This window comes from Jatropha curcas, chromosome 5, assembly GCF_041381405.1.
Source record: "Jatropha curcas cultivar XTBG-Jc1 chromosome 5, XTBG_Jcur_1.0, whole genome shotgun sequence".
Classification (NCBI taxonomy): domain Eukaryota; kingdom Viridiplantae; phylum Streptophyta; class Magnoliopsida; order Malpighiales; family Euphorbiaceae; genus Jatropha; species Jatropha curcas.
In genome coordinates this window covers 23,955,859-23,978,568 of record NC_143155.1, presented here as the reverse complement: position 1 = coordinate 23,978,568, position 22,710 = coordinate 23,955,859, and the positions used below count along the sequence as shown (strand labels likewise).

At 34.6% G+C, this 22,710-nt stretch overlaps 3 protein-coding genes across 4 annotated transcripts; all 3 read left to right on the top strand.

The window, feature by feature from the left end:
* Window positions 1-1,847, top strand: LOC149496433 (protein NRT1/ PTR FAMILY 2.13-like; the record flags this gene model as incomplete). Its single annotated transcript, XM_089721047.1, is given in 2 exon segments — window positions 1-180; window positions 892-1,847. Coding segments are annotated over 2 exon segments (1,054 nt in total), but the record flags the coding sequence as incomplete, so codon positions are not given.
* A 4,314-nt stretch (window positions 1,848-6,161) lies between these two features.
* LOC105649789 (putative AMP deaminase) lies at window positions 6,162-15,688 on the top strand. 2 transcript variants are annotated; one of them, XM_020685601.3, is made up of 20 exons: window positions 6,162-6,830; window positions 6,975-7,171; window positions 7,344-7,403; window positions 7,541-7,754; window positions 8,051-8,229; window positions 8,393-8,444; window positions 9,403-9,530; window positions 9,613-9,792; window positions 9,922-9,989; window positions 10,074-10,216; window positions 11,071-11,132; window positions 11,486-11,599; window positions 12,349-12,489; window positions 12,823-12,975; window positions 13,686-13,739; window positions 13,822-13,932; window positions 14,469-14,642; window positions 14,720-14,800; window positions 15,072-15,170; window positions 15,240-15,688. In XM_020685601.3, exons 1-20 carry the CDS (start codon window positions 6,371-6,373, stop codon window positions 15,306-15,308), a joined length of 2,739 nt encoding a protein of 912 aa, XP_020541260.1. In that variant the 5' UTR covers window positions 6,162-6,370; the 3' UTR covers window positions 15,309-15,688. The 2 variants fall into 2 exon arrangements, with proteins under 2 accessions (XP_020541260.1, XP_012091964.1); XM_012236574.4 differs by lacking the exon at window positions 7,344-7,403.
* Window positions 15,689-16,156: 468 nt separating this feature from the next.
* On the top strand, window positions 16,157-22,191 carry LOC105649790 (glycine-rich protein). The gene is made up of 4 exons (XM_012236575.4): window positions 16,157-17,011; window positions 17,110-17,297; window positions 21,261-21,335; window positions 21,406-22,191. The coding sequence occupies exons 1-4, from the start codon at window positions 16,327-16,329 to the stop codon at window positions 21,805-21,807; spliced, it is 1,350 nt and encodes a 449-aa protein (XP_012091965.1). The 5' UTR covers window positions 16,157-16,326; the 3' UTR covers window positions 21,808-22,191.
* The last annotated feature ends 519 nt before the right edge of the window (window positions 22,192-22,710 follow it).

Genomic DNA, 22,710 nt, shown 5'->3' with positions numbered 1-22,710 from the left:
TTATGTGTACGTAAAGCCTGAAGGAAGCATCTTTTCTTCCATTTTTCAAGTTTTTGTTGCTGCTTATAGAAAACGCGGGCTTCAGCTTCCTGACGAGGGAGAGATTGGCTGTAGGGTATTCTATGACCCTCCAACAAAGGTTAATGAATTGTCCAAGCTCCCTCTCACCAATCAATTCAGGTAATACTTTCTCCGACTCATTTTCTAAGAGTAATTTCTGATATATATTATGTAATCTTGAGAAAATTGGAGTATTAATTAATTAATTAAATTATACATAAAAATGAAGGGTGGGAGTAATTAAAAAATAGGATAAATGATTATAAAGATCATGAGGTTTGACTGAAATTAATATTTCCTCCTTATTGTTTAATATATTGTTACTATTTAATATTGAACTATTATCTGGTGACAAAAATGACAGAATTAAGTACTAGTTTAACATGATTAAAGCTCAGGATCAGGGACTTTATTACAACAAATTTTCCAAATAATAAGGATGAAATAGTAATTTTGGTCAAACTTCAGGGACTTCATGGTAACTTTTCCTTGAAAAATTGTCTTTATCATGTAAATCGTCTTATGTATGCCTTGAGATTTGTGAGATTGAATGTGGGGGACAGAAATAAATACTTTCGATGGCTTTATCATCCATTAAATTTGAAGCGAAACTTCATTAAATATACTCCATACAATATATAATATAATGACAATATCTCAATAATATTTTATTGTTTCCTCTAAATCTGTTTTTCCCCATAATTAAAATTTAATTAAAGAAAATGAATAAATTTTAATAATGTTTTCCAAAAAAAAAAAAAAGAATTTTTTATTTAAATACTGTTCTTAAAGTACTGAATTTGGTTTATCCATTTTCCTCCATTTCTATAGGTTCTTAAACAAGGCAGCTGTGATAGAGAAAAATGACCTAAACCCTGACGGTTCATGTGCAAATCAATGGAGGCTAAGCAGTGTCCAACAAGTAGAAGAACTGAAATCTGTGTTAAAAATTGGACCAGTGTGGGCTACAGGTATTATTAGCTTCACTTCAGTATCACAACAAGGAACATTTACAGTAATACAAGCTATGAAAATGGATAGACACCTTGGATCCAATTTTCAAATCCCTGCAGGTTCAATGGGTGTTATTTCTATGATAACAATTGCTATTTGGCTTCCAATTTACGACAGAATATTAGTACCAGCTCTTAGAAAAATCACTAAGCATGAAGGAGGGATTACACTTCTCCAAAGAATTGGAATTGGAATTATTTTCTCTCTTTTGTCAATGGTGGTGGCTGGTTTGGTTGAAAGGGAAAGAAGGGCTGCAGCCATTTTGCATCCGAACGGTGCACCCATATCAGTCATGTGGTTAGCTCCTCAGCTTGTGCTAATGGGGTTCTGTGAAGCTTTCAACTTCATTGGACAGATTGAATTTTACAACAAGGAGTTTCCTGAAAATATGAGAAGCATAGCTAATTCCCTATTCTTTTGCTCTATTGCTGGTGCGAGCTACGTTAGTAGTTTGGTCATCACGATAGTGCATAAAGTGACTCGAACTCGAAACCATCCGGATTGGTTAACCAATGATTTAAATAAAGGGAAGTTAGATAATTTCTATTTTCTTTTAGCGGGAATGGGAATTTTAAATTTCTTTTATTTTCTGTTTTGTGCTCGCCGGTATAGCTACAAAAGCAATCGTAGTGCTGTAGAATTAGAAAATAATGATGTGGAGCTAAGTTTGAGCAATAAAATTTCTGCTTAAGTTTCAGATTTATTGTATTTTATATGTAGATAAATTAAGAAGTGGAGGAAATAAAAGAAAATAAAGATTGTAGTTTTAGTTATCTTTTGTTGACTATTTTGATATGAATCAGAGTTGTGTGAGACAAGGGCATATGTGTCTTATGTTCAGCTCAATTTGGTGTAACTGAATGCATAATTAATTTGAATATTCAAAATTAATGCATTGCTTATGATTTTTCTGTTCTTTTAATGATATAATAGAATGTGTAGCGTGTGGTGTCTTGGAATTCCACATGGATGACTTGTAGAGATTAATAATTTTTTATAAAAATAAGTATTTTCTATTTCTAATCTTTTAAGCATTGTCTGTTTTCTATTATATTAAATTTTCCATAACGAAATTTATGATAAAACAAAAAAAAAAAAAAACATTAATATTTTTCATTTATATTAAGAAATAAAATCTCAAAATTATTTTAGAATATAAAATAAAATCCTCAAATCATGAACGTAGTAATTGAAAGTTTAACCGGTGACAATGAATTATATATTTATATATATTATTTGTATGTACCGGAACAATCATGTCAGGATTGCCTGTCGTCTCATTTTCACTTATTATTATTTCTTTTTTTTTTTTTTTGAAAGGCTTATTATTATTTCATTTAATTAATCTGTAAATTAAACCTAGTAAATAATATTGTGGTGGGTGGATGTTGATTTTCTTCTTTTCTGTTTGAATTTTAAACTTTATAACACTGTTAAATGTCCAATCTTCGACTGGGACGGAAACATGACGTGTTAGTATATTTTTGGCTTTGGAGAGATTTGGTTCTAAACGTGATAAAGATTAAGCTCAGCATGCAAACTTATTGTATATGACAGTGAGTAGCTGATAGGGATGTTGTAACTTGCAACCCCAACTTTTACAAGTTTGATTGATCATTCATGGTAAACGGAAACTATGACTTATATTTAGCGTTTAGCATTTTAACTGAACAATGAGTTATATTTAATGGAATTAAACTTTCTCATTCAGTAGGTTTTTCACGCATTCATGTTGAAAGTGATAATTTCCTTACAGTCCAACTTGTTTATGGTAATTTTATGATTCTTGCTTTTATTTGTCTTTCAGTTTTTTCAATTCAAAATTATTTGCCGCTTAATTAAATTATGTTTGTCTCTCGTACATTTAGGGAAGCTACTTCCGATAACGATTGGTTGGCGAATTTTATTTCTTATTTTATTATGAGAATGCATATTACGAGAGCTTCTCGTCATCGTCTCCGTCAATGGTCACTTTATGATATTGCTGGGGTAGCTCATTCTAGAAAGTGCATTTCTTCGTAGTTTCTCATTTTTTCTAAAAAAAAAAAAAAAAAAAAAATCAAAATACTATGTCTATTATTTATAGAACTCATATTCCAAGCAAATAAATCTAATAAAAGATCCCGACACGATAAATTCATTTTTGCTTTCTAAATATCTTATTATTCAATTTTTGCTAATAAGGCAAGACAAGTATATCAAATATGTGTAAACGTCTTTGTTTTTACTTCAAAAAGACATATTTGAAATTGAAACGGCATTTATGTATCTTTCTTAATCAAAAAAGAACAATAGCTCATTGCTTACATATTTATTTATATGCAACTAATTTGAACTTTTGAAATTAATAATTATTCCATTCATTTCTCTTTGTTGCTTGTAGGTTTCTTTTGTAATCAAGCATCAAAACAAGCTTTGCTCCATTAAAAGACAGACATATACACATAATAAAGTTAAAATATTTACCACTTTCTGTACTTATCAATCTAAAATACATAATTATTTTTCTTGTCTGTTCCTTTTTAAAAGATGAAAACAACCCTCCAACTATTTAAAATCTTACCGTGTATGCATGTATTCAATATGTTTTTACTATTTTTAACATATACGAAATTATAACTCAAAAAGATAGCCCAGTGGGTAAATTACTATACTATTTCTCCGCATAGGTTATTCAAACAGTTAACATTCAGCTTCTTTCTTCATCGCATAATAATAATAATTAATTTATCTTAATTGTATAAAATTTGCATTTCAGGTCACCTCAACATATTTTCTTCCTTTCTAAAACCCAATTTTTCTTGTGTTAGTGGGAGTTGGTAAAAAAACAAAGGGGGTAAAAATAGAATAAACTCCTTGTTAAATTCTAAAAATAACAGTAAAAGTAGAAAAAAAAAAATTGACAGTTTGAGAGTAACAAAAGGAATATATATTTATTGAAAAATATATATACCTATCAATTATTGTCTTTACACACTTTACATGTGGAGTTTCTTAGTACACTTGTTTAATAGTAGTTTGATTGGAAATGTAGAAAGATTCCTTTTCAAAGCCAATCTGAATTCTACCTCTAAAACTCCATTTCAGAGGTAGACTCCACCTCTACGCCCTCACTAGACTCCATTTTCATACATATCACTTACATTAGACCCACTTAGGATCATCCTTAAATTGAAAATTCATTACATATAAGAACAAACTGCCACTATCATAGCATCTGCATATTATGTATTTTTGTGGTTGATCCATTATCTTCTTGTCTTTCAAAGCAAAAATTTCTTCCAATTCAATACATTTCACCAATTTTAATTTATATACTTATAAAATAGATATTAGATATTAGAATATTCTACGAAAATGTAAAGGGTATATTATATAAATATGTGTGACAACCATTGAATTATTAGATCTCAACCACTAAAATCACCATTCTTTTTCCGATTTGATGTATTGAAATAAAATATTTCACTAATTTCAATTTATTAGACATCTGATGTCAAAATATTCCATTAAAAATGTAAAAAATATATAAATATTGAGCCACAGCCATTTTTTTTAGATACTTTCACGATGTGTTTAGGTTTATATCCGTTTTAACGGTCCACAGTAAATCCGATTAATTATTGCTTGCTCTTCAATTTGCATTACAGAAAATCGAATTCATGAATCTAAATTATAATGATTAACCCTACAAGTATTTATTGGCCCTGAGTTACCAAGTTTAGGCTATTCAGCGAAAACCATTAAACTATTGAATTTCAACCATTAAAATCATTATTCTTTTCAAATTTGATGTACCAAAAGCAATCAATTATTTGACTGCAGTGGATATGGTATTTGGAAATGCACGCTTGAGAGATATAGTGATTGTGGGTGTAGCAATTGATGATGATATCATATTGTTGTTACAGTCAATGGGCTCTTTAAATCAAGAAAGACGCAAATGTTATTCTCTGTTGGAGTTTCCATTATTGGTCATCAATTTAATCATTGTACCTGGAGATAAGCATACTGCCACTGTTATTTGTTTTTTATTTATTTATTATTATTATTATTTATTTAGAGTCAATCTATTATTTCATAATTAATTGAATTTGATTTTCAATTATTCTCTTAAAAACAAGATTTCTCAATAAAATTAACTATTTTAGTAGTTGTTAATTATCTTATTTCCTATCAAACGTTAAAAGTCATAATGATTTCTTTAAACTTTAAATATTAGCATAAAAACTACGTTACCAAGTACTATAAATTATAGAGGTAGTGTTTTAATTGACTTAATAGAACGCTGAAAGCTATGTAAAAGGCCGTTTGTTAAAAAAAATTGAAATTTCAAACAATTTTTTTCACGGGTTTTAAAAAACAAAAAATCAAGAACACTTTCCTTAAAGGATATGACATAGTGGGCTAATTATGTATTTGGAGACCATCAATTATTGGAAATCTTAAAAACATTTCTCCACTAGTTTTAATTTGACCAATAAGCTTTCATTTGACAATGATGAAATTGCCAAATTGAAAATTTGTCTAGTGTAATTTCAATTTTTGTTGAAATTAATTACACCATGCGGAACGAGCTCGAACAAAGTGATATTTGAATAAAATCTTTCCAACAATAATGATTTTAAATTTTGACCCCTTATTTTGTAATTTTTCCAAAATTAATTTAATTTGATTACAAGACTTATAATCTTTATCTTAAAATATTTCTTATGGAAGATGTTTTCAACAATTCATTTGATTTCGTAACAAAACTTATAACCTTTTCCTTCTTTGTCTATCCATTTAAAAGTGACAAGCATTCAAGTGCAATGATAATTTGTGGTTATCAATTTCTAAGAAATTAATTTGATAATTCAATTTACGAAGAAAAGACAACGGGTTATGTCTCGAGCCCAATATGTTAAATGTTCTAAACATTTTTGGATTCTTTTGTTTCAGAACCTAAAATTTTACCCAACAACATGGGCCAATTTGAGCCCAGTCCAGCCCTAAATACCAAAGCTTAAGCAGTAGTATTACCCAATCCCGAAAGCAACCATAAGATAGCACGTGATTTCCACGTGTATCCAACAACTTCCAAAGCCGTGCACTTCATTCAGTTGCCCAATCTTTCACTTCCTTCTTCTCCCGAAACACCCGAAAAGCCATTTTCATCTTCGAAAAAGCAAAACCTAGACTTTTCCTTTATTTACAGTTACACCCTTGTCGCTGAAGCTCGTCTCATTCACTGGCGGGGAAAATTAGGGTTCCATTTTCATCTTACTCCACTTGAAAACGGCGTTCTCGATCTACCATGGATTCGCCATCGTCGTCTCTACACCTTGCCATGGCAGCTCTCGTTGGAGCTTCATTGATGGCAATCTCTGCCTTTTATATTCACAAGCGTACCGTCGATCAAATTCTCGATCGTCTGATCGAACTTCGCCTTAGTTCCCCTAAAAGTTCGAGAAATCAATCTGTTGTTACTGACGAAGAGGATTCTGACGAGGAGGAGGAGGGGAGTAGACATTATGACGATGCGAACGGAGCAGGTGGAGAGATAGCTGTGGGGAGGAAAATCCGGGCCCGGAGTTCATCCAGGTCGTTGGAGGATAAGAATGTTCTTCGCAGTTATAAGATATCACGCTCGATGCCTAATGTGGTGTTGAATAACGATTGGTTCGACGAAGATGTGAAGTTTGATCAGAGTCAGGGAGATAGGCTTAATTTCGTTCCCTCGGGACTCCCGCCTCTGCGACTATCTCAAAGAGATGGTAAGTCTTGAAACTGTCTGGTCTAGTTGTATCTTTTTTGTTGTGCTTTCCGCAATATATTAGAATAAATCAGGAAATGGGAACCGGCTTTGTTGCCCTTTCTCTTTGGGACACTAAGTTTTTTTGCTCTCTGTTTTTTTGCAGGACAGAATAACTCTGTTAACTACTGTAGTTCTATTACAAGAATGGCTTCTCTTGGCAGGCTAAATACTCCAAGGTCTCCAGGTGGCAATGCCTTTGACAGTATGGGTGATTCTGACGAAGAAGAAACAGAGTTTGGCACAGAGGATGACGTTTTCTTCAGTAATGTGAATATGGATCCTTCTGCTGATTACGTAAACGTATGTAATTTCAGATTTAGCTTTGATACTTACTTTTATTTGTATATAATATAATTAGCTCCTGCTGCCTAATATTCACTTTACTAAACATATGATGTAACTGCATGCAAGTTTGGTTATAGATGCTATTGGCAATAGATGGTGATTCCCTGGTTCTTTGTTATGCACTTAGAAAGGAACAGTTTTCTGGTCCTATCAGCAGAACTTTTCTCTGGGACGAGCAGTGATAAAGTTAAGACCATTTAATTGCTGCATCATTTTCTTTGCTTTTTAATTTGCTATTACTCGTTGTAAGAGCTATGTTAGTTTCCCAAATAACTCAAACAAAGCGATTAAAATCAATCTGAGATGTTGCAAGTGTGTTTGCAGGATGCTGATTCAAAGGCTCAAGACTCTGTTGTTCTTCCAATTGGAGGTGACAGTGCAAACAGCATCCAACATCAGAATATTGGAGATGCTAGAGGTGATCTGACAATTGGCACTGATCCAATAGGCAGAAAGGTAGATACAGCTTCAATGCATCAAGTGGGGAATAATCTTGCTCTTGCCACCACAATTTTACCTCCAAGAACTCTAATGCACGGTATCTCAAATCTCTGGTCCTTCCCTGAGCTCTTTGTCTTTGATAAGGTTCCCCCCCCTCTTTTTTTTTTTTTTTTTTTTCACTTGTGTATTATTACCATGGATATATGATACTGATGACCACTTCCTAATTTGATTTGAAAAGTAATAAATGTTATTGAATTATCAACTAGTTGACATAATCAATCTAAGTTGGCTCTCTGTGCTTCTTTTAATGAATTCATTTCAAATTTGAATATAAGGTGCAATATGTGACAGTCAATCACATTCTCTCTTTCTGACAAACCTTTTCATCAGAGTCAGTAAATGTAGAAGAGGAAGAAGTACGTAAGATGATCCGTGAAAGCTTGGATTTGCGGAATAGGTACATTTACAGGGAAGAGGTTGCACCGTGGAAGAAGCTACCTGTCGCTGAACCTGGTACACCAGCGCGGAAATCTAATCCATTTCACTTTGAACCTGTCCCGGCAACTGCAGTAAGTTATTTTCTTTTTATCAATGTGAAGTTCTCATGCAGATAACTTTTTGTTGCACAAGAATTTTCATTTCATTTTAAGATCCATATGATCAGGTGAAACAATTCTTTTATTATCATTAAGCTTTTCTCATTTATTTATATTTTTAAAAATTCTTGGGCAGCATCACTTCAAGATGGAAGATGGAGTTGTACATGTGTATGCAAGTGAAAACGGTCAGTATTAGGAGCAATAGCATTAATCTTTAGTAATTTATAGTTGTTAAAACTTGCCAGACCAAATATTAAGCCATTGCATGCAGTTTGTGTGAATTCAGATATTCAATCATTGCCTATCCTTCTATATTTATTATTGTAAAATGAATTCAGCAAAGTTTGGAGATGGCTTGATGAAATGTTTTGTCAAAAATAAAATGAATTTTTATGTCAATCACATCTTAGTTTTGACCCATGCATCTGTGCTTAGAGCTTTGATACTTCATCTTACCCTCATGTACTCTGTTGATTAGGATGCTCAGACATAGGTATGATAATTTGACACTATAAATTCGTGAAGGTAATATATGAAATTGGCAAAATAGGTGAGCTGACACCTGGATGCTTACTGTTATCAAATACTTGTACCAAGTGCAAGAAGTGTACAGTTTCAAATATGTTCAATCTGAACTCTCTTTTGGAATTTCTGTCATATTAATGGAGCAAATTTAAGTTATTAAACTCTTGACAATGAATTGCCCGATCATGTTTCACACTGGTGCTTTATTGACATAATTCTTCTCGTAATGATCTTGAATTTGGCCTACTAGACCCCTTAGATTAGTTGGCATAGTATCTCTCTCTCTAAAATTGCTTCCCAGGAAAGAAATTTGGTACCTATGTAGCATAAATAAAGGATGAAAGCTGCATGGTTGAGCTACAGAGGAGAAAAATAAAAATTGATGTGTAGTAGAATATAATCATGTCGAAGACATAGGTCATTATATGTAGATGGAAATTAAATGCTATGGAGAACCTGAATGTGTTTTATGTGTAACTCTTTTTGGGCCGTTATTAAATATCAAGCTGTTAGAAGACAGTGTAATAATCTCTTTTGATAGTTATTAAAGCTGTGATTTTCTTAGATTTTTTTTTTTTTGATCATGTCAATAATCAAAGTTTTTGATTTTTTATTCAGATACTGTAGAACTTTTCCCTGTTGCTAGTGCGACAACCTTCTTTACTGATATGCATCACCTTTTAAAAATCATATCTATTGGAAATGTTCGCACTGCTTGCCATCACAGATTACGATTTCTTGAGGAGGTAATTCTCTTCAAACTTTGTTTTGGTTTAATGTTTTAATTGCTTGGATTCTGCTTGTAACTTATACCTCAACACTATACAGAAGTTTCGCCTTCATCTGTTAGTGAATGCAGACAGGGAGTTCCTGGCTCAGAAGAGTGCACCACATCGCGATTTCTACAATATCAGAAAAGTTGATACACATGTGCATCATTCTGCTTGCATGAACCAGAAGCATCTGCTGCGCTTCATCAAGTCAAAGCTAAGGAAGGAACCTGATGAGGTATGTATATTTTTATTTCTCACTGAACTTTTTCTATTTGTCAATTGCTTTAGTTTCATTGGAAATTTTGTTATTTTCACTTGCTTTGTTAATAACTATTTTATGTTCTTGGTATGGCGTATATTGCAGGTTGTTATATTCAGAGATGGAAAATACATGACTCTAAAGGAAGTTTTTGAGAGTTTGGACTTGACTGGGTATGGATAAGCACTGTTCTCTTTATCTCTCCTTGCCGGGAATTGTTCAGTTGATTTCCTAACTATTTGAGTGGTGCACTTCAGGTATGATTTGAATGTTGATTTGCTGGATGTTCATGCTGATAAGAGTACCTTTCATAGATTCGATAAATTCAATCTTAAGTACAATCCTTGTGGACAAAGTAGACTCCGGGAGATTTTTTTAAAGCAGGATAATCTTATCCAAGGTTAGTATTATAGTGCCTGCATAAGTTTTGAAGGATTGATATCATCTTAATCTTAAGCTTTTTTTTTCTTCCTGCAGAAATGATTTGTCTGGAAAAAATATTTTGTGGAAAAAAAGATTTTCTAATTAGATGCATTATTTATTTATTTTTTTTTTCTTTTGGCTGTAAACTTCTGATGCTAAAGATAACTAGAAAATATATTTAATGATAGGAATGCACTCAAAAAATATTGTTCTTTGAATGAACAAGGAAAACATTAAAATAAGTGGACCTATAAGGACTCTGAATGTTTTCATTTGTAGTCCAAAATGAAAAGATTACAGTAGAAAAGGTTAGATGGTTGTGAGCAATTTGCCATTGACAGTGCTAACCTGCGAGAACAGCAGTTGTAGATGGTCACTTAACTAGTGTTACATGTCTATGTGATTCTCTCGTAGGTTCTTTCCTTTCTTTAAGTTTGTCAAAGTCTGTAATGACTTTCATATTTTTAAGATAGCGATTTACTTTTTTGGTAAATGGCTTAGTTTTTCCTTTGACTGGGGAATAATTTTTCTTTTTTGGTGCCCAAAACATCAGAAAATATTTTCTCAGAAAAGTATGAAAGAAAGATAGCATTGATTGCAGAAGTTTGAGAAATATCATTTATCGTTCTACTTCTGTTGTCCCTTCATATCTTTATCTTCTTGTTGGACCTTTGTGCCAATATAAATGTCAAGTATATCTATAACCGATGGATTTTATTGTCTCCCTTTCATTTATATTTATTTGATGTTTAAGTGAATATCTGTGTACTATCAGATTATATAGGGTGAAGAAATATAATGCTATGCTGGTTTTTAATTGAATTATCACAGGACGCTTCTTGGCAGAAGTAACAAAAGAAGTTCTATCAGATCTTGAAGCAAGCAAATACCAGGTTTTTATTTTTTTCATTACACCCCACGAACTTGCATTGGTATTCATGTTCAAGGATAATACATACATGTGTTGTCTCTGTAGCTTTGCTTTGAAAGGCCAGGAAAGCGATTTTTCTTCCTCTTATATTTGAGAATATTTGTGAAGAGTAGAAAACTCATTCTCCCATTGTAAGAATATGAAGAAAAACATAAAATCATCTCAATATTAGACTGTTTTGATCTCACTTATATTTTCATGAGGATTCTCTTTAGCATAATACAGGTGAAATTCAAGTTATTGTCTCCAACTTATGTGAAATGACTTTTTTTTTTTTTTTTGGGTTTCATATTTTCTAATCCTACAATGTTTCAGATGGCTGAGTACAGGGTTTCCATATATGGAAGGAAACAAAGTGAATGGGACCAGCTGGCGAGTTGGTTCATTAACAACTCAATTTATAGTGAGAATGCTGTTTGGTTAATCCAGGTAAATTGCCATGCATCGGTCTTCTTCTCTGGTAACTGCACTTTTATGTGTATAGTTGTCCATTCAATTGATAGGATGCCACCCCTATCGTTAGCTACGCAAATTCTAGTCAAGGAATTGTACATATATGTAAAAAGCCTTTGTCTTATATTACCAATTCAAAGGGCCTCAATAGCTTATCTTTATCTTGTATATTCAAGTTTGAAGTTTTTGCACTTGATAAAATAATTCTCTCAATTTCTGTCCGTGTTTTCTTCATCTTCTTTCTGCTAACTTCATTGTAATTTGCTTTACTTGTCCAGTAGTAAGCTGAATCCCTATCAAGATAGGATTTTGATTGAGCTTTCTTTCTTTTCTCCATGTACGACTAAAATGTAGTATTTATTCTTTGAATACAATTGAGACACAACAATCAACAATTAATAGGTTTTATCAGTTATCAAATCCACAATATGTAATATTGACTATTTGACTTTTCATTAAAAGAATTTTTTTGCATTACTCCAAATCTTGGACGTTGAGGAACTTCTTGAGCGCTACTTTTAAGACACTTGTTAACTTCTAAGATGAAAAAACAAGAAGAAAGAGACTCTTTTGCAATATGAATTCCTAGCGACCTTTTAGTGTCAGCTGTTCTATGTCCTTGATTCTCATAGGTTGTCTGGCTGTAAAATTTTCTTGCTTTGCACCTTTATCTACATTTTTTTTTTCCTTTTTCTTTATATTAAAAATAATTTTAAAATTTGCAGCTTCCACGGCTATACAATGTGTATAAGCAAATGGGAACAGTTAAATCTTTTCAGAATATTCTTGATAATGTTTTCATTCCACTGTTTGAAGTCACAATCAACCCAAGCTCTCATCCCCAACTACATGTGTTCCTAATGCAGGTGCGTTTATTTGTAAAATTATTTTTACTTGAATTTTTATGTATTTATTGCAATTTGATAGTTGGTATTATGTAGATTGTAATTGATATGGTTGGCTAGTTATTGTTCTTCAAATGTAGTCCGATGAATAAAATGGATTTGTTTAATCTCTGCTGTGCTATACCTGTAACTCACAAATATTTGCAGCCTCCACCTTTGCCATTTTTATGGGCAGACACAGAGACACGGAAAAACAATATCAATCAGCAAAATGCCTGTGTCCTAATATACTGATATGGTAGAGAATACATGAAAAGGAAACATAATTAAATACTAATTTTTTCACTGGTGCAGGTTGTGGGATTAGATATTGTTGATGATGAAAGTAGACCAGAAAGGCGTCCAACTAAGCACATGCCAAAACCAGCTGAATGGACCAACGAGTTCAATCCAGCTTACTCTTATTATGCTTATTACTGCTATGCAAACTTTTATACTCTTAATAAGGTTTTTATTACCTGCTTGTTTCCTTTTAATATTGCTGTCTATCATTGAGGTGTTTTTTCAGTTGTCAAGTGATTTTGTGTGACAATGTTGATCTTAGCACAAAATTATAGGGCCTCCCTCAACTGAGTGATTTTTCAATCACTGTGTTGTGACTGGTGCATGTTGCACATAAATTTTATCTGATGATTTCCTGAATATAGAGAGATATGATTAATTTCAGGGGCGGAGCTAGACTTTAGAATTTGGGGAGGCCAAAATAAATTTTTCAAAAATTAGGAGGACCAAAGTGAAGAAAAAATTTTTTTGTACTAAAATTTAAGGCAAGCTTAAAACAAATTCTGGAGTTTTTTTTTTTGTTGTTGGGGGGGGGGGGGGGGGGGCGCCTCCCAGTCCCCCCTCCCTCCGCCCCTGATTAATTTTGATCCTCAGAAAAAGTGTAAATTAAAAACAAATGAATTGATTTATGAAGACAGTCACCTGAGTGTTTGATTTAAATTGTACAAAATGAATCTTCATTGACCATTATGCAATAAATCATTGCAATATTTTTTTTTTTTTTTTTTGAATTGCTGTATTGAAATTAGTTTAATTATTCTTGTTTTCCATTTCCTTTACTTATTTTAAAAAAAAATGGGGAAAAACTAAAATGGAGACTGTGTACTATGCTGAATCATGTTTGAATGGACTTACATTTCTTCTTTTGTTTCCAGCTTCGTGAATCTAAAGGATTGCCGACCATAAAATTCCGGCCGCATTGTGGAGAGGTTTTCTTTTCTCCCCATTCTTGATGTCTATTTTAGACTTAAGATTTCTGAGCCGCTGCTGATACTAACAAAATCTGTGCAGGCTGGTGATATTGACCATTTGGCTGCCGCATTTCTTCTATGCCATAACATATCTCATGGGATCAACTTGCGAAAGTCTCCTGTTTTGCAATATCTGTATTACCTTGCTCAGGTTTGCTTTACATCCCCTGGCATTCCATGTTTAATTGGGATAACAGTAAAAGATTGAGTTTTACACAAGGGTACAAGCTGGAGACATGCAATGATCTTCATTGTTTTGGTGGAAGAGAACTGTCTCTCAGCCAACATCATATGGAGAATCTATCCTTGCCACTTAAGGAACTTGAACAGCATGAAATTAGAATACTTTATGCAATACATTTATGCTTATGAGGCCATTGCTTGGTGTCTTGGTGAAATTCATGAGCTTGTAACTGCCAGGGTGCAAGTTCAGGTCTTGAGAGTAGCCACTTCACATTAAAATATTGAATGATACTGTCTCCAAGACCTTCCCTCCTGAAGTCTCGTTTCAGTGGGACCAAAAAGGGCTATAATCTTTCTCTTTATGCACCTTATGTCAATGAGTGAGCTTTGAGGAGTGCTTCACCTTGTTGAATTACAAGATTAGAGGTGCATCTGACATTTTTTTTGTCTGTCCAGATACAGCTAAATGGTTTACTAATTAGCAACTTTTCCTTTCATTATCAGATTGGATTGGCCATGTCACCTTTGAGCAACAATTCGCTTTTCCTGGATTATCATCGAAATCCATTTCCTGTCTTCTTCCAGCGTGGCCTGAATGTTTCACTCTCCTCTGATGATCCTTTGCAAATTCATTTAACAAGGGAAGCGCTGGTGGAGGAGTATAGCATTGCAGCAAAGGTATGGTTATCTTTATTTATTTTCATTTATTATTGTGACATAGTGATGTGTCTTAAAGAAATTCGGCCCTTCTATAGGTTTGGAAGCTCAGTTCATGTGACTTGTGTGAGATAGCAAGAAATTCTGTTTATCAATCTGGATTCTCACATCTGGCAAAGGTGAGGAAATTTATTAATGCTGCAGGCATGCAAATACATGCACCATATTTATTAATTTACATTTTCTAATCAATAATTATGTTATTTGATCAAATGTCAAAAGGAAGATGATATAGTTATGATGTCTAAATTTCAGTACACTTGCCCGATGAACATAGATCTAGGAAACATAGGATCTGAAAGTATTACAATTTTTTTTTTCATGAGGATGGGAAACATGGTATTTATGAAGAAGGTTTACATGTTCTTTATATATGGGTTCCTCTTGCAGTTGCATTGGCTTGGTAGCAAATATTTTTTGAGAGGTCCAGAAGGAAACGATATTCACAAGACAAATGTACCCCATATGAGGATCGCCTTTCGACACGAGGCAAGTCTTTATGCAACTCCGTATGATATGTGTCTTAGTTCTCCAAGCTAACAGTTTTCTGTTTTGCAGACGTGGAAGGAGGAAATGCAATATGTATACTCTGGAACAGCTAGTTTTCCAGAAGAAATAGAATTTTAAATGTAATGAAATTGCAGAATGAAGCAACTACAAATTAGACTCTGGTGATCAGCTTGAAATATTCTCAGCACTGCGGAATGTTTACCTCACCGGATTTATTTGTAGATGCAGTATGCAGGAAACCAGTAATGGGAAGGAAATTCGTAACAGATTTTAAAGGGAAGTTATCATTTTTGCAGAGGCAATTATAAATAACTTCAGAACGATCCAGCATTGCCAATTTTCTTGAAGAAGAGGCTTTCATTTCTTTAGGTGCAGGGAAGTTTTGGTTTTGAACTGCAGAAATGTTTGTAAAAATGAGAGGCTTCTTTATGGAAGGCTGTTAAATGTAATTGAATCCACTTCATATAATAATATTATCATAATAAAGGTTCCATGTACTATGATGCAGTAAGGGGCTTTTAGTCTCTCTCTCTCTCTCTCTCTCTCTCTCTCTCTCTCTCTCTTCACTGACATGAGTGCGACCGGGAAATGGAGATCCTTTCTGTTACAGGAGCATGTATATACCCACGCACTTAGCACGTTTGATATTCTCTTTGCTCTATCACACTATCAAATCAATTAGTCCAATAAAAATTGAGGTTTGAAACTTTAAAATGATGAAAAATAATATCAAATAAATGTCAAGTTCGAAAGAGATGAACCTAAGTAATCAAACATATCTGCTTATTAATAATAATTAGATGGATCAAACATTTCTACTTAATAGTAATAATAATAATACTTTGATGGGCATCTTCGGGTCAAAATAAGTTGACCCGCCACCAATCCCATTGGATATCTATTCACGCTGCCCATATTAATCCATGCTAATAATTTTTAGGCCTTCCTTTTACGCTCCCTCTCTCTCTCTCTCGCTCTCTCTCTCTCTCTCTACGCTATAAATTATTAGTAAAGTCTCCCCTCGCCACTTCCTCTTCCCTCCGTTAACCTCCCAAAACCCTCAAAACCTTCGCCGCCTCCTCCACCACCACCGGCGGTGGTGCTTTTCCTATAATTCAAAAAACCTCTCAAACAAATGGCGGCCACTGCTGCCTCAGAAGCGACAGACGGACCCGTCCTTAGCTTTATCAACAAGCGCCTCCGTGCTCTCCGCAAGAAGTACAACCGAATTCTCCAGATGGAAGAGGCCATCTCCCAAGGCAAGCCTATCAATAAAGAACAAGAAGACGTTCTTCGTTCTAAGCCATCCGTTTGCGCCGCTATTGAAGAGCTCGAGAAGCTTCGCCAGCCTCTCGCTACCGCGGTCTCTGAAGAAATCGCTCTCGCCATCCAACGTCACCAGCAACAATCGTTCGTCTCCAATAATGCTATTCCGGATAAGGATGATAGCGAGAAAACCGATTGCGACTCTGATGAAGATACTCGCGGTGACGGTGGTTCTATGGTGGAGGATCTGTTGAATTTATTGTATTTCGGTTCGTTGTTCGACGTGAAGTCACAGAATGACTTCACTGCCACGATGTTGACTCGTACGCACGAGAGAGGTTGCTGCTTGACTTATGATTATGTAACTGATGATGCTACGGATCTGCTTGGGGAAAGGGATTTGGACATGATTTCGAAGCTTGGCGGGTTGTTGATTTCGCGCCCTGTTGATTCCAACTTATCTCATAGGAATGCGTTGCAACGGTGCATCGAGCGTGCCAAGTTGTGGCTTGCTAATTCCGACCAGCCAATTGAGCCCAATGCTAACGCTTCTTGTAATTGCTTTATTTATTCATTTATGTTCGGCCTTGGTATTGTATTGTTTATTGTATGAGTATTTTCACTGAAAGTTTTTGTTTTGTTGATTTCGCAGATGCGGAACTGAGGGAGAGGCTGAACAAGATTATGGCTTCTGATTACTTCACCACCACACCGGAGATGAAAGCTCCAGTGGAAGTAGCTGCGGCTGCTGGAAACTATGCGTCTTTCCAGGTTCCTGTTCATAGAATTCCTTCAGTGTCAGTCCAGGCGGAAGTCTCAGCTGAACAATACCAGCCGAAGGTACAAGTTCATGTTTTGTAAACTTCATATCAAAGATGCCCCAGTTTGTTTACTGTTACCTGAACCGCAACATGCGTATTTGCTCGTTGTGCTTTTCCTTTTTCTTTTTCCTTTTTTTTTTTTTTTGGTTGTAGTTTGTTATTGATTGATAAATCTGAATTGGATCATCCTATGGCATTTGGCACGAGGTTAGTAATACAGCTCTTAATGTATTGGCGAGCTCACCTTTGCAGAAAAGTCAGATTTGGTTTGAAGGACGTTTTGGAATGATTAGATTTTAAGGAGTCTGTCATGTGGTAGTCGCCATAGTGCATAAAGTCACATGGGAACTTGTGAAAAGGCTTTCTTTTTTCTTTTGTGTGTGTCTCCGTTGGGGCAGGGGTTGGGTTTGGTTTTTGGTTGTGGGAGGGAGGAAGTAGAAGAGGTGGCAGCATTGACGTGCCCTGTGGATCTTACTTGATGAACCACTTGGCTCATTGCAAATATTTCTATTATTATCCGAATTTCACAGTTGTTATATGCTGCAAACTAGCTGTAAGAGGAGATTTGTTAACTATAGTAGGTGCTCGATCGGCAGCGAGCAGCGCTTTATCAGACAGTATTGCTGGTTTGTGTTCAGGGGCTATCTTCAGTGGTGTGCATATATCTGCATTATTTTGTGCTCGGCTGCTTTTTTCTGCATGTTCTAGTTTGACATCCTCAAACATTGGTACATGAGAGCAAAGTTCTGTGATTTTTTACTATATATGACTGAAGTTTATCTACATGTAAAACATTATTGTGCCTTGGGAATTAATGGCAATGACTTATGCATGACCTTGTTGGGAAAAGTCCCACAGCATCATTATTAGGGCCTTAACAGATATGTTCTGATTCTTTGTGGCCATCACAAAAATTGTTATTAGAGGCTTTCTATAATTATATTCAGAAAGGAAAAAGTTTGCTAGTGTAATCTTTTATTGCATTTGGTCAGTTGCATCGAATAATTGGATTTTTAATGCGGCAGATGTTGGGAACTTGTTATCTTTGTACCTGTTGGGTTTGATTGTTAAGTTAATGACACTCTTAATCAACTCTGCCACTGGAATGCATAATTCTTAATGTTTGTATATAACGTGTTTGAAGTTTCCTGGGATGATTTGGTGAACTTACATTGGTGGTGATAATCAAGTCTATTTACTTTTTAAAGTGAGATATCACCTTTGGAATGCTATACATTAATGTTAGGCCCTAGTCCACGAAGCTGATTGCTGTCCGCAAGCATATTTGAATTACATGTGTGGCTTTAGTGGTTTTAAGAGCATCCTTTGCTAGAAGCCTAGAACTAATTGAAAGTGAAAGATTTTGGACAATGTTCATTAGTCTGATGTTGTTCGCTCTCTTTGGGGTTAGTGAATAGTGAGAGTTCCCCTCTTTCATACCCTTCATTTTCCCCTCTATATTTCCCTTGTATATATGACCCATGGGAATGTTTTTTGTTTGGCATATCATGATATCAACTCACCTGAGCTCACTTTTGCAATGCTATTATTTGCACTCTTTTTTGTTTTACTTATTTCATTATTTTTGCTCCAACTATGTGTACAGTCTTTCATGAAGAAATTAGAAACTTATATTTTTCAGCATTCATGGTCCAGTCTTTCTACAATCACAGGGTACACAGAGAAATGGAATAACTGTGTTACTTTTTTCTAAATGAATGCTAGGAATTTGAGACATTTCAACCTAGTTTGTGAATTTTTTATACATTTTTACTAGAATCAAAAATTTCAGTTTGTGAATTTTTTTTATACATTTTTTATACATGTACACCTAGTTTGTGAATTTCAACCTTTTTTTTATACATGTACACAAATTTCAGTGTGTATCTGCTCACAAAAGTTAGCACATCATGGAATCGAAAAGGTAATAGATCATGCATCATTTATTGGAAAGACTGACAAGTGATTAAGGTTGTAAAGCGTAATATGCAATTTCTTTAATTAGACATCAGAACATGCTGGTAGAGGGGCATTAATTGATATTTTAAGCTTTCTTCTTGTTCTGTTGGATTGCAAGACCATGTTTGTCCCATTAATCTCTGTTGTTGAAATCGTAGACTCTTAATGCTTGTTCTTGTAGGGAGTTTTCTAGGATGGATTTAGGAATTTGATGGTGCTTTTTGTCATCGCTTGTTTATCCCCCCTTTTTTTTTTTTTGAGGGAAGAGTGTCTGGTTGGTAGATGTTAATTTTACACACGTGGATTTGACTTCATCTCTGTTAATAATCTCTTATTGTTTTTTGTTTACATCTCTCTCGTCGTTGAGAACTCTTTGGAATGAGTTAATGAGTATTAGTTGGCATACTGTGGCAATGATTTATTGGTTCCTGGATCTTGATGTCAGTACTTACTTGTTCCCTTTTTCTTCATCCTCAAAAAATTATGATTATAAAGTCAGGTTACCTCAAGAAGACCTGAATGTTTTATACTGAAATTTTCTTGTTGGAGTCCTTCCTTGTTTGTACAGCAACATAGGAAACCAGAAAGGTGGCATAACTTATTAGTTTTGCTAGAAATTAGGTGTGTTTGTCAGTTCCGAGGAGTTGATTTTTTTTATGCAGCCCATTTGATGAACATGTTTTGAGAGATGCATGTTGAGCCTGACAAATCCTTTATTGCATCGATTGGCTCCAGGACTAGCTCTTATATTTATTTGTTCTCTTTATTCTTCTAAAAAACTCCAGTATATTTGTGCATTTGTATTTTTAATTGGATAGCATAAGATATTCGTAGGCAGTTTAAAAAATTTTAATTTCTTTACATGGAGTTCGGTAAGGCCTTGCTTGCATTGAATATATAGGGGAATGGAAAATTTGTTCCCCTTCTGTTTAGTCAATCAGGAATACCTTTGTTGTTTTTCTAAGAGATTCGATCTATGTATTGTAAGTATTGGAAATATGTTTTGTGAAATTTCAATCATTGGGATTTCATTTAGTTTTGTGGAAAGGGAGTTGCTGCCTTCTGAAGATGGAAAATTTTAAACTAGGACATGCCAGGAGGATATATGGTGTTGTCCATCTTTTAGACCGTGAAATCATATGAACAACTTTGAAGATCGTTAAGTTTACAATTATCTGAGCCGCATAAGTTCCTTTCATAATGGAAAAAAAGAAAGAAGAATTTCTGAGCTAGTTTTTCCATCCTTTTTGGTTTTATTGAAAAATAAATACTGAAAATACATGCATCTAGTTTTAGCCTCTGTTATTCAGTGAATTGTGCTATTATATGACTATGTTTAATGTCTGTTTAACTTAGTTGGCTGCTCTTCATTGTTGGAGGAAATACCATTTTCTCCCTCATTGTTTCTAAAAGTTGGCTTTTTACTGCTATGCTGTACTTATTTAAGCTATATGACTCACTTTTACATGCTCATTGATTTTTGTTGAAATCTCAGAAATCTCTCTTTCTATTATATAGTGGCTTGTTAAATTCTAAGCAATGCAACAGAGAGAGAATCCAGTGTTGCAGTTTTACCATCTGATTATGATCTGCGTGATTTAATTCATGTACAGTGTGTTTATGCATTTCCTTTTTCACAGATAATATTTATGTTGAATTTATAATTACAATCTTTTTTTAAGATAAATATGCACTAGCTTTGTTTTTTTATCTTCACATTTCTGTCTTCAATTTTTGGCAAGTGGGGGGTGGGTATTGAAGTTTTCCTTGGCAAAATTTTTTTGCCAGTGTTCTCTTCTTCTTTATCTATTTATTTTTTTAACGTATGAATGTCGATGCCAGTTTTAATTTATCCTCTGATGAAAATTTAAATTATTTGGAGATCCACCAAAAATTATAGAAAATTGTTCCCCCATGATTTTGAGAGAGACTGCACTAAATAATTTCTCTTGAATCTTGATTTTGGGGCTTTCTTCAATTTTTTACGTTGTTTTGAAATTTCACCTCTCTCTCTGTTCTGTAGGATGAGGACACGGGAAATTTGTTAGGACACGAAGCTGATGATGATCAATCCAGCCCTGCAGAGGAACTTGATAAGGTGCTTCTGCTTGAAATGTTGCAATATTTCCTTGTGTATGGTATTAATGCGACTGATTTATCCATTGCAGGAAGAACTCGAGACTGAAATTCCTCTAGAAGTGGTCTCTAGTGAACAGGAACCAGCTAGATCATCTGAAGTCGAGTATAATCAAAACGAGGTAGATCCGAAGGAGCAACAGTACGCCCCTCGTAGGAACTATCAAAACCAAAGAGGTGGTCGCGGCGGCAGTGGAGGTGGTGGCAGGAGGGGATATTCAAATGGTCGGGGTGGTCGAAGCAGCGGCAGAGGAGGTGGTGGTGGGTACCAAAATGGTCGCAGCCAATATTATGACCAGTCGGGAAACTATTATCCAAGAAATTACTATAACAATCGGGGAAGGGGTGGCAGGGGCGGAGGGCACCCTTATAACAATCATGGTTCAGGAGTTCATGGTGGTCATGCCCCAGCGGACGTTGGGGTCCCTTCATGACCTTCATGACATCATTACTCACTGGGGGCGTGGGGGGCGTCTGTTAGGTGTCTGTGTTGCTAGTTTTGTAGGTGGGTGGTCAAAAATTTTATTTTTGGTTGTTTTGCATGAAAAACTTGTTATGAATGTGGGTTACTGTTGATGCATGCACCATACGAAGACACCCTCGTTTTGTAGTTCAGCTAATTTAAGTATTTTCGTCGAAACTTTTTGGGGGAATTTCTTTTTTTTGGCTTAGCTCTAACGCTTTGATTATTGACTGCAAAAATTGGGCCACAGCTTGCGGCAGTGATGCTAACTCTGGTTCAGTTGCGTATTAAAAAAATCATTTGATCAATGGACTCTGCCTTCCAGCTGGGATGCTGGTTGAGTAATTGTTATTCACTGCACCTTTGCTTGCTAGTATGCTTTCTCACGAGAACGTCATTTTTCTTTTTAGATATCAGTTTATCTGGATGTACCTACCTGAAAGGTTTCTTTCCTACTAATTATTCCATTTGCCCTAAAAGAATAATTTATATTGCTAATCTAAGATGCTGAATTAATTATTTATTTATTTTAAACAGAAAATGAAGCAGTTTATACTTTGGAAGTGTTTTTAATTAATATCAGATGAATACAAAATAATATTTGTTCTTATAGGACTCATTGATGACTGGTTCTCGTTAGTCTTAATCCTCTCATCTTATGGTGGATAATCTTGATTTTGGTCCTTTACTCGATTCATGACAGTGAAACTGCTAATTAATGGGTAATACCTAACTATCTTCGTCTAATGTTGCTGTTCCTTTAATAAATAATCTATGAATGTTTTGCCAAACCATTTGGGGGATTTTTTTTTCTGCCTTCTAAGAAGATTAAAAGGAAAACAAAACTTACAGGTGTTAAAAGGATTCCTCTTTC

Excerpts from the sequence above, each read along its gene's own strand:
- LOC105649789 (XM_020685601.3), top strand. The coding sequence starts at position 6,371 with ATGGATTCGCCATCGTCGTCTCTACACCTTGCCATGGCAGCTCTCGTT. Across the intron at positions 12,976-13,685 it reads ACTTTTATACTCTTAATAAG|CTTCGTGAATCTAAAGGATT; the intron begins GTTTTTATTACC and ends TTTTGTTTCCAG. Across the intron at positions 14,643-14,719 it reads AGTATAGCATTGCAGCAAAG|GTTTGGAAGCTCAGTTCATG; the intron begins GTATGGTTATCT and ends GCCCTTCTATAG.
- LOC105649790 (XM_012236575.4), top strand. The coding sequence starts at position 16,327 with ATGGCGGCCACTGCTGCCTCAGAAGCGACAGACGGACCCGTCCTTAGC. Across the intron at positions 17,012-17,109 it reads GCCCAATGCTAACGCTTCTT|ATGCGGAACTGAGGGAGAGG; the intron begins GTAATTGCTTTA and ends TTGATTTCGCAG. Across the intron at positions 21,336-21,405 it reads CTGCAGAGGAACTTGATAAG|GAAGAACTCGAGACTGAAAT; the intron begins GTGCTTCTGCTT and ends TATCCATTGCAG.